The 12,462-nt window shown below is 41.8% G+C and overlaps 1 protein-coding gene across 1 annotated transcript in view; it reads right to left on the bottom strand.

The window, feature by feature from the left end:
• FAM114A2 (family with sequence similarity 114 member A2) overlaps positions 1 to 12,462 on the bottom strand; it is a 77,997-nt gene that overhangs the window by 14,524 nt on the left and 51,011 nt on the right. The window contains exons 11-12 of the mRNA XM_082256633.1: positions 6,679 to 6,751; positions 5,436 to 5,489 (exon numbers count right to left, since the gene is read on the bottom strand). Of these exons, the coding sequence (XP_082112759.1) occupies positions 5,436 to 5,489; positions 6,679 to 6,751 (127 nt within the window). The remainder of the gene's footprint in view (positions 1 to 5,435; positions 5,490 to 6,678; positions 6,752 to 12,462) is intronic.

Here is a 12,462-nt window from a genome sequence, read left to right on the forward strand (position 1 = left end):
GGCTGTCCCCTTGTCCGCAGAAAAGAGGGTGAGTGTTCAAATGTCTTGCTAGGGGGACTCACAACTTCCTTTTCTAATCCTTATCTTTTTGTTCATTTAACATTGCAGTGGGACCAAACTAGGATCACCACCAAGGCTATGATCGACACAGGATCTTGTGGAAACTACATTGACATTTGTTTTGTCTCCCTTAATAAAATACCTATTGTTTCAAAACCCAAACCTGTCTCTGTTAGTTTTATTAACGGTACCCCTTTATCCTCTGGTCCTATCACCAGTCAGACACAGGCACTCCTTGTAACTGCTGACGAGTCTCATGTGGAGACCACCACCTTTGATGTATTAACTTCACCACATTTTCCAATCATTTTGGGACTTCCCTGGTTACACATACATCAACCAATCATCGATTGGAAAACAAGAACGCTAGCCTTCTCTTCTCACTATTGTGAAACGACGTGTAATCTCCCCACATATGATAGGATCCTGTCTGTAGTGCCGGATGACATTATACCCAAGTGTTATCAGGATTTAATCGGAGGTTTTCCTTGAGAAAAACGCTCAAATGCTACCTCCCCATAGGGACTATGATTGTTGTATCGATCTACTCCCTAATAGCAAGTTGCCTTTCGGACATGTTTATCCTCTCTCGCAGGATGAACTCTCTCATCTTAAGGAGTATCTGGATGAGAACTTGGCAAAAGGATTCATCCGACCTTCTACTTCCTCCACTGCTGCTGGACTCTTCTTTGTCCGCAATAAGGATTCTAGCCTTAGGCCTATCATTGATTTCAGACAATTAAATGCCATTACAATAAAGGATCGTTATCCTTTACCTCTTATTCCTGAACTTATCGAACAGGTGCGTGGAGCTTCTTTCTTTTCAAAATTGGACCTAAAAGGGGCATACAATTTAATTCAAATCCGTAAAGGGGATGAATGGAAGACGGCATTCAGAACCAGATACGGACTGTTTGAGTACCTTGTAATGCCATTTGGGCTATGTAATGCTCCCGCAGCCTTCCAACGGTTTATAAATGAGATATTCAGAGACTTGCTTGATGTTTGTGTTGTAGTATATTTGGACGATATACTTATCTATTCTCATTCCTTACCTGAGCACATAAAACATGTGAGACTTGTGTTGTCAAGGCTACTTGCACATAACTTATATGTTAAATCAAAAAAATGTTTGTTTCATAAAGAGGAAGTACTATTCCTAGGATATATTATATCTAAAAATGGAATCAAAATGGACATGAGCAAAATATCCTGCATTCTGGATTGGCCTGTGCCAACCACTCGCAAAGCATTACAAAGGTTCCTAGGATTCTCTAACTACTATAGGAAATTCATTAAGAACTTCTCTGCGATTGTGAAACCTCTCACACAACTCACAAGCACGAAGAAACCATTTAATTGGTCAACAGAAGCAAATGGAGCATTCTGTCTGCTGAAATCAAGCTTTACTACTGCCCCCATACTATGCCATCCAGACCCATCCCTTCAATACATCTTGGAGGTAGATGCGTCAAATATGGCAGTAGGAGCAGTTCTCTCACAACGACCAACAAACACCTCACCTCTTCACCCAGTTGCTTTCTTCTCAAAGTCATTAAGCAGCCCCGAGGTGAACTACCCAGTAGGTGAGAAGGAGTTACTAGCCATAAAACTGGCGTTAGAGAATTGGCGACATCTACTTGAGGGCACTCAATTGCCAATCCTGATATATACTGATCACAAAAACCTTCAATACCTTCAGACTAATAGAACTCTTTCCCACCGGCAGGTACGGTGGTCGTTATTCTTTCTGAGATTTAATTTTTTAGTGACTTACACGCCCGCAGACAAAAATAAAAAAGCGGATGCACTTTCACGACTAGCCGAGAAAGATTGTACCGAGGTTCCCTCAGTTCCTATAATACCACTTGAACGTATTATCGGTGTCGTTCGCTCCCTGAAGGAAGAGATTTTGCACAGCATAGGACTGGACTCACCTCCACCACAACTAACTACTGACCCAGAAGGCTTCCTCTACTACAACGATAAATTATACATACCCCCTACTATGCGAACCAAGATCTTGGAATTGTCGCATGATGTACCTATGGCAGGACATATGGGTATGACTAAAACTTTCAATCTACTTACTAGGCAGTTTTGGTGGCCAGACATGAAGACAACCGTAAAAAAGTTCGTTTCATCTTGTGATATCTGTGCAAGGTCTAAAATTGACAACACAAAACCATCGGGGTTACTTTGTAGTTTACCGATACCCCAGGTTCCGTGGGAAGTGGTATCCTTAGACTTCATAGTGGAACTACCACCTTCCAAAGGATTCAACACCATCTTGGTGTCAGTGGACCATCTGACCAAGATGGCACATTTCACTCCTATCCGAAAACTACCTTCATCCAAACAAACAGCGGAATTGCTTGTGAAACATGTCTTTAAGTTACATGGTATTCCAAAAACACTGCTGTCTGACCGTGGTTCACAATTCATCTCAAAGTTTTGGCTAGCTCTATGTCAGATACTACGAATAGAGCGTAAACTTACTTCTCCCTACCACCCTCAGACCAACGGACAGACAGAGAGAGTTAACCAGTGCATTGAACAGTATCTGCGTTGCTATACTTCGTATCTACAGGACGATTGGGCAGATCTCCTCCCGCTAGCGGAATTCGCCTATAACAACGCGACTCATAGCACTACTAAACAAAGTCCATTTTACCTAAATTATGGGTTTCATCCCACACTCCTTCCTCCACGTATCTTGCCATCAAGTAATCCAGTGGCATCTGATTATCTTGCCCAGATAAAGGATTCTCTGGGATTACTCAACAATACCATATCCCATGCTCATAGCCAACAAAAGAAGTACTACGACCTCCGTAGGAAACCCTCTCCCCAATATGCCATTGGGGATCTTGTTTGGCTTTCTACAAAAAATTTGAGATTAAAAATCCCTAGTAAAAAACTTGGACCTCTATTTCTGGGACCTTTCCCAATAGAGAAGCTTATTGGAAAAGCTGCAGTACAACTCACATTACCAACGGACCTCAAGATACATCCTATCTTCCATGTGTCGCTACTGAAGCCCCATGTTCCTAACCAAGGAATAAGGCCTACTATCTCACCTCCACCTCCTGTACAAGTGGAAGGTGGAGAAGAATTTGAGATAAAAGAGATTTTGGATTCCCGTTTCCATAGAAGAAGACTCCAGTATCTTGTACGATGGAAGAACTATGGGCCCCAAGATGACACCTGGCTGGATACCTCCGATATACATGCCCCTAGACTGATTCGCAATTTCCACTCGAAATATCCAGAAAAACCAGTTCTAGAGGCCTTCCGGAGCCGGCCTTAAGGGGGGGTACTGTAATGTTCTGGTACCTCTGGTACCCTTGTTCCATATTTCTCTCTTACTAAATTGCGTCCCATCTTGTTATCCAAGAGACGCATACACCTTTAAGACCGGATGACATCATTGCTGAGCGCCGCTATGAGCGGCTATTTCAATCGCCGGCTTTCTCTCACTCATTGCTCGTTCAAACCACATGTTCACCGCACCTTCTCCTGTGAAGTCGGAGCTGCTGACATTTCCCTTTGCTGAACTGAAGCCGGAACCTCGCTGCTGATCCGTATCTCGCTACGGGATCACCTCTCTCTAAAGGACACTGTTACTACTAACCTATCTAAGTGATAAGTACCCCACAGGGGATTCCTTACTAACCAATCTCCTACTGTCATCTACTGCAATTACCAGGACTATCTGTATCTATCTATTCACTATCATCTGCATAGACAGTTAGCTCTTGGGACTACCTTCAACTATCCTTGCACTAGGTTACTCTGTCTAAGTATACTCCATCTGTGTCCTCTTACCATCTGCACTATACTTGACATCAGAACCTATCTGCTTTACCATCACCTGCAACTCTCCTAATACTACTCTTAGTGCTCACCATACAATAACCTGTCTCTCATCTATACATTCTCATATATTCTATCCCTCCATTAAACATCTGATTGAGTATATGTATATTGCATAACAGGCTGTGCACTGTGATGAAGTCCTGAGAGTTGGATATGTTTGTTCAACAGAATCTCTACAAGGCTACTGAGTGTAATAATTCTGCAGCTGTAAATCCATCCACTAACAAAAACGCATGAACGTTACACATATGCTCTTACAGGCAGAAACCCCCACCAAACTTTTTGAGAGAAGCTTTTGAGCAGAAAAGACTCCTAAGTGCCCAAAAACACGAGAAAAAGCTAAAAAAAAAAAAAAAAAAAAGCACTAAAAAGCTCAAACACGCACACATAAAGGAAGAGGAATAAAAGCTCAAATACCTGTAAAAGGAGCATTTTTTTTTCAGCTGCAGTGTGCATGAGCCCTAACAAGGAATAACGCTGATTGAATCTGATTGCTTGCCATCTGCATCATACTTTGCTAGTTGCACTTTTTTTTATGAAAAACAAACCAGTTTTGGTGCAACAAGTTAGAATACATACCAGATGCTTACAAACTTTCTGGATCTGGGATTTACAGACACTTCTCTAACGCTAATAATATTATAATTTAAATAGTTTAAATGAGCTGTTTGGGGATTAAAACAGAATTCAGCATTTCGCTTCAAGACAAGTGCAACTGTAATGGCACCAACAAGACTAAAATATGCAAACTCCAGCTATTAGGTCTCACTGTTGTGCTTTAAAGCGAATATTTTACTTTACTGAATGAGCAAAGTTATTGCTCTACTTAAAAATCACCCTGTCACCACATTAAAAATTTGCTAGCAAAAGCACAGAAAAATCGAGTTTTTGAAATGCTAACTAGCAGCATTTTTTCTTTACATTAATTATTTTTTATTAAAATGCAATGTCTCTAAACTTTTGCTAGCAAATCTGATTGCTTGAGAAAAGTCAGTTTCCTAACGCAGTCTCCCCCCTCCTTACATGTCATATACTCTTCTTTTCTAGGTGAGTCTAATTACTCTCCTCCCCCTGTTCCCTTACCGTCCTACAAAACCTTTCATGCAGCGGGTATTATGCAATGGAGATCTTCTTGTTGGCATATAAAAAGGGAAATTGGAAGCTATTGTCTAACTTGGCCAACCAGATGACAACCTGTAACTAAAATAAAACTTTTAGTAAGCTAACCCTTTAAAAAAGGAAATAGATAATAGGGTTTTCATGAAAACAAAAAATATATATATTTTCCCCCATAGTCCCCCATTCTGCAAATAGAAGCATGTCATTATTTAAACTTGGTTACTTCAACAGTTATGTAATGGTTGGATAAATAATATTTGGTTTCAAACCTCAAAAAAAGTACAAAAAATATATTTTATATATACTCTTATTGCTAGTGATAAATAATAGGAGTCTATGCAGGAAAAGAATAATTTCCCAATAACAAATGGACTCACCTCTAAAAACACTCCTGTTATTAATGGATTCAGGATGTCTGACTTCTCAGAAGCCTGGAACGAAAAGAACAGACAGAGTTTTAGAACTGATCTACCATTTTCGCTTTATATCTGTGATTTCCTAAGCCAATCAGAATTCCCTGACCTACTTTGCTCATGTGCTGTAAGCAACGCTAATATATCTTCTAGAGGGCAGTAACTGGGCAGTGAGATAAGAATGTACTGGTGCAGAAACAGCCAATCACATGCTTCCCAATTGCCTAAATGACACTGTTCAGAAATAAGCTATCAGTAAGCTGGCACTCTTGAATGTAATATTGCTATGTATAACATCTTCAGTTTCCATTTATTGTGTCAGAGGACTTCCAACGGCAAACTGAATCTTGCTAACCGGATAAATAGAACACTTAGCCTTTAAGTGGTTGTTAACTCACTCTTATAAATTCATATAATCCTGTGTGTTTCCTAATGATAGGTGCTCCTGTCTGTTTTTTTTTTTTAAATGTTGGCTATCCCTGATTTTAGAGCGCCGCTTGGAGCTTACATGACCAGCCCCTCTCTCCTCTCCCTGTCGGTCTGCTTCTTGCAGGGCCAAGATTCCCCCATTGACATCAGCCGGTCACGTTAGCACCAAGCAGCGCTCTGAAATCAGGTATAACCAGCATTTTTTTTTATAAAACACAGCGACAGGAGCACCTATCATTAGGAAACACACAGAATTATATAAGATAATAAAAGTAAATTCAGCAGCAGGAGGAGAGAGGGGTGGGCAGTTGACACAAAGCAGACAGGCAGGGAGGAAGGGAGGGGGAAGAGAGGACAGAGGAGGACAGGAGAGCTGTGGTTAACGGAGGCACATAAACTGACCACAGTGTCAGGGCTCAAAACCCATGATAAACTGTGGTCAGTTTAAAGTGAGGAGGGCAGAACCAGCCAGGTTTTTTAGATGATACAAGGGGTCAAATTACACAGCACAAGCACTGTGCTGTTATTCATGCTTTAAAGGGACAGGATCTTCTTTTTTTGGTAACAAACACTTCAAATGGTTGAGGAATTTAGTTTTGGACACTTGGTGAATTATCTCTCCCACTGTGCGTTATCCATGGCAGTTGACAAAGTAGTTTTGCTATATTTATAGCATGTTACAGTTTATCTATTTTTCCTAATCTGAATTACAGCGTCTCCTTATGAAAATAGGGAAGTTTTAACAAGTGCTAGCATGTCATAATAGGACAACACTTACCCCAGCTGTTGTCAGGAGAGTGGTCATTTTCTTTGAAAGCTGTGAGATCTCCTTGCACAACATAATTGTCATCCTAAAAAATAATCAGACCAATTATAAGTCAGCAGAAAAAGCATCAAACTCCGTGACACATTCCAGAAAGAATGACCATCAATTTATGTAACTATAACTTCTCGCAGCTCATTTTCCAATAATCATTTCAAATACCCATTTATTTTTTAGAGAGAATTCCTCCTGAGAAAAGCTTCAAATGCAACTTGCAGGAATCTGTATTAAATAACACTGACTTCAATACAATGCTGAAAATTGGAGGTCTGAAATTATTCTGCAGATTGCTATTTTCCTGGAACACCATACTATATAAACCCTCTCTTGACTCTTCTCTAATCTTAAGTGTTTGCCCAGTTTTTTCTGTATCACCTTGCCCAAAACCGCACACAGTAAATCTCATCCTCACACATGACTCTTCAGCCATACATATTCAACAGAATCTTTATTTCCAAATAGGACTAATGACCTTCACGTGGCCAAAACATAAGATTACATGTCCAAATTTCTTTATTTTTCACGGTGAACAATGGCGCACAGTGACTCAAAAACAGACAAACAATTTGACATAATGAACATGCATAGAAAGACAAGGTGAATGCTCATTACAAACTCTGGTACAGCTGGGAATTCTGAATCATTTTATGAAAAGTCAGGAAGTGCCCATGAAGAGCAGTCCCCAACCTTTTTTGCACTAGGGACTGGTTTTGTGACAACCAATTTTTCCAGGACCCATGGGTCGGAAATTTTAGCAGGGGCGGTTGGTGACAGGATATTCACAGAGTCAGTCCACAGCCCCCCCTTTATATTAGTGTCCACTGTCTCCTTTACATTACAGTTCCCCTTTAAAGCAATCCCACAGTGTCCTCAGTTCCTCTTCACATCACAGCCCCCTGAACATTAACGTAACGCAGAACCACACTGCAAAGAGGGGGGGGGTGTCACAGTAATGTAAAGGGGCACTGTGGTGACAGTGCCCCTTATAGTCATGCTTCTCCCCCCCCCTTTTCTCTCTGCCACCCTTGCACAGTCCTACCTTTGGCAGGGCAGAGGAAGGATTCAGCCTGTGTCTCCTCTATCGGCTTTCCCACCCCGCTGACGATGTCATCCTATCAGCAGGGCAGAGGGGCAGGAGCAGCTGCAGATCTGGATGCAGGGTGGAAGCTGTCCAACATATATCAACAAGCGAGTGATTACTGATTACCCGATTGTTAATATAAAAAGACTCCTGCTCTCTGTGCAGATCTCAAGCATCTCTTGCCACCTGCACTGTTGATAGGATTACATCATCGATGGGGCAGGAGAGCCGGGAGGGGAGACAGGCATGGTCACATAGTGGGAGGTGAGCAGCGACCACAGTCTGTGATAGACATGTCTGGACTGCGGTCACCGCCTACCACCTTCTGTATAGCCCAGTCATCAACAGGCCCAGGGGTTGGGGACCCCTGCTTTACATAATAATTCTATTTGCCAATGCAGCATTAATGTAGTGTGGTCCATCCCGAGGTGTAGAATCCGAGTGCAAATGGGATTTCCATAAAAGGGATGAGGGAAAAACACACAAGGGTAAAAAAAAGAGGTGGTAAGAGCAGCATGGAGGAAGGGGAAACCAAGGAATGCACAGGGGGATGAGAAGAATTGGTGGGTGATGGACTCCCTCGGGGAGAGGGGGTAGGCTTATTAGTTGCTCCTCCAGTACAGGGAGAGGAACAGCATTTTAAATTCTCCCATTTACATTGCAGAATCAGTGCACTATAGCCAGAAAAATGGTTCATAGGTACATCTTAGGATTCCTGCATAGCAGGGTTTGAGGCCATGCTTGGAAGGGCTAATAATGTAAAAAAATGTGAGTTGCATCCATGCATTTGTCAAAACAAGTCAGATTTATCTTTAAGTGTTGCAGTTACATTTTCCATGTATCTGATGTCATTTACACTAGCAAAGCAGAGGACATAGGGAGGAAGAAAGTTTTGTTTCCAGGTACATGAAATGCAGGCTTTAGCTCTATCTTGATAATTCAGTAAGGGTTTCTTGCACCTGGATTATAACAATGGGTGTAAGATGTAGTAGACAGCAAAAAGCACAATCTAGGAAAAAGTGGGACTTTAAAAGGGCCAATGGGGGAGGGATGGTCACAAATAGATCCCCAATATTTTCATAAAAACTGAATTTTTGGTAAAATCCTACCTGTAAAATTCCTTTCTCTGAGTCCTCCGACAGTCGCCGCCGCCTCTAAGTTATCACTGTTGGGTATTGACTTCCGCGCCGTAGGAGTAGCTAGGCATATAGACTTAGTCAAAAGACAAAAGGCATTAGCATATACACACCCATGGGGGCTGTCCCATCTGTTCAATACCCCCCTGCAGTGACCACTCCCAACTCAGTTTGGTAGCATAGCAGTAGGTAACAAGAACCCCAAAAGAGGGGCGGGGGCGGCGACTGTCTGAGGACTCAGAGAAAGGAATTTTACAGGTAAGATTTTACAAAAATTCAGTTTTCTCTTACGTCCTCCGACAGTCGCCGCCGCCTCGAAGTCATCACTGTTGGGATGTCCCAAAGCAGTATAGACATGAGGGGTGGGAGATGCAACCGTAGAAAAGGCAACGCAGTACCCACATCAGAGAAAGGAATCTTACATGCACCGTAAGAGAACCAACTGGGCAACAGAAAAAAACAATGCTCAACAGGAGCAACAGCCCAGGAAAGCAAATGCCAACAGCCAGGGACCCAGAAAAAAACATAAGGGTCCATCATGGCACTGCCGCACTGAGAACCTTGCGGCCAAAGGAGGCATCAGCTGATGCCATGGAAATTGGATATAGGAGATGGCGCTCAGTGTGCATATAGTAATAAACCCCAATATGGACTTAGATGGATAGTCTCATAAGTACTTTATTAAGATGATCCAAGGGTAAAGCATATTATGAATAAAACAAGGTCAGTCCTACCACCCCTTGTAGCCTCTGGACATTCACACCGATGGTAATGTGATCCTGTAGGAGACCGGTGGATGATGTTAAGAGCCGGTTGTCAGGTGGGGTCGCAGGCAGGAGAGCTCGGTTGGTCTGATGTGCGGCCGCTTCCTCAGACCGGAGCTTCTGTGTTACGCTCCCTCGGCACCCGACAAGAGCCTCGGGAGTCGCGCTTTGATGACGTCACTGCACGGGACCGAAGATCCACAGCCAGCCGGCTTGGAGGAATACTAGGATGTCAGCACGGATGGGGGACTGGTTGAGTTTGCTTCTGAAGAGCCTCCCGATCGCCACAACGACATGTTTCGCTACAATAGTAGCTTTATCAAGTTGTGGCAAGAGGCGATCGGGGGCTCTATAAAGCCGAAAAATGGGCGGGGTTAGGCACAATGGCCAATAAACTGACCCCAAACAGCTGAATCAGAAATAGCATTAAGAGATCAATAAGAAAATAAAAAAATGAAAAAATAAGGGGGGGAATAAAGGTGTAAAAAAATCGGGAAAAAGGTGAAAAAATTGGAAAAATAACTAATAATTTAAAACAATGAGCATTAATAAATAAGAAGTATATATATATAAAAGAACATATATAACGGTATATAGAAGGTCCAGAATGCTACAGGGAGCTAACAAGAATTAGTATATCACAACTAAATGTATACGGTTATAATACCTTTGTTGATATACATGAAACGATCTAAAAATTGATAAGATAATAAATATGTGTAAATCAATAAAAATATATCTATATGATATTTAAAATATATATATATAAAAATTATATATATATATATATATATATATTAAAATTAACCCGTAAGCACCTGAATCTCCATAGGTCGGCAGGCTTAAGATTAGGACATCATTATACCAAAATAAATATTACTATAAAACATCTAAATTCTAAAATGCATCTGATGCATTTTAGAATTTAGATGTTTTATAGTAATATTTATTTTGGTATAATGATGTCCTAATCTTAAGCCTGCCGACCTATGGAGATTCAGGTGCTTACGGGTTAATTTTAATATATATATATATATATATATATATATATATAATTTTTATATATATATATTTTAAATATCATATAGATATATTTTTATTGATTTACACATATTTATTATCTTATCAATTTTTAGATCGTTTCATGTATATCAACAAAGGTATTATAACCGTATACATTTAGTTGTGATATACTAATTCTTGTTAGCTCCCTGTAGCATTCTGGACCTTCTATATACCGTTATATATGTTCTTTTATATATATACTTCTTATTTATTAATGCTCATTGTTTTAAATTATTAGTTATTTTTCCAATTTTTTCACCTTTTTCCCGATTTTTTTACACCTTTATTCCCCCCCTTATTTTTTCATTTTTTTATTTTCTTATTGATCTCTTAATGCTATTTCTGATTCAGCTGTTTGGGGTCAGTTTATTGGCCATTGTGCCTAACCCCGCCCATTTTTCGGCTTTATAGAGCCCCCGATCGCCTCTTGCCACAACTTGATAAAGCTACTATTGTAGCGAAACATGTCGTTGTGGCGATCGGGAGGCTCTTCAGAAGCAAACTCAACCAGTCCCCCATCCGTGCTGACATCCTAGTATTCCTCCAAGCCGGCTGGCTGTGGATCTTCGGTCCCGTGCAGTGACGTCATCAAAGCGCGACTCCCGAGGCTCTTGTCGGGTGCCGAGGGAGCGTAACACAGAAGCTCCGGTCTGAGGAAGCGGCCGCACATCAGACCAACCGAGCTCTCCTGCCTGCGACCCCACCTGACAACCGGCTCTTAACATCATCCACCGGTCTCCTACAGGATCACATTACCATCGGTGTGAATGTCCAGAGGCTACAAGGGGTGGTAGGACTGACCTTGTTTTATTCATAATATGCTTTACCCTTGGATCATCTTAATAAAGTACTTATGAGACTATCCATCTAAGTCCATATTGGGGTTTATTACTATATGCACACTGAGCGCCATCTCCTATATCCAATTTCCATTACATGTTCTATGCTGTCTTACATCAGGAATTGGGCGAACAGTGTTGCTATTCCCATACACCTTCAATACATGAACTTTACAGGTTTTTGTGTATTTTCTGTGAAGGGACATTCCAGGACTTCATCATTTTGGAGTAGCGCCAGAACTTTTTGGTAATAATCAGCTGATGCCAGAACGTCTACTTTGTAGAATTTGGAAAAAGTGTGCACCGACGACCAAGTCGCAGCCTTGCACACCTGGGCCACCGAGGCCCTATGCCAATAGGCCCAGGACGCACTCACATATCTGGTAGAGTGCGCCTTAACAGGGAAGGGTGGAACCCGTTCCTTCAAGGCGTAAGCCTGATCAATGGTCTGTCTGATCCATTTGGCAATAGTCGCTGCGGATGCAGCCATGCCCTTCCGAGGTCCCTCAGGAAGGACAAAGAGGGAATCCGTTTTACGAAAAGATTCCGTAGACGACAGGTATACCCTGATCGCCCTGACAACATCCAAGGAGTGCAGAGCAACCTCCTTAGGATGCGTACAAAGCGAAGGCAGGACAATGTCCTCATTAATGTGGAACTCAGAGACCACCTTAGGAAGAAAGGAGGGCTGCGGACGCAAGACCACCTTATCCCGGTGAATCACCAAGTATGGAGAACGGCAAGATAACGCTGCCAGTTCCGACACCCTGCAAGCCGAAGTGATCGCCACCAAAAAGGCAACCTTCTTAGACAACAGAGGCAACGAGATATCCCAAATGTTTTCAAAGGGAGCA

The sequence above is a fragment of the Pelophylax lessonae genome, assembly GCF_965119305.1.
Source record: "Pelophylax lessonae genome assembly, chromosome: 4".
NCBI lineage: Eukaryota > Metazoa > Chordata > Amphibia > Anura > Ranidae > Pelophylax > Pelophylax lessonae.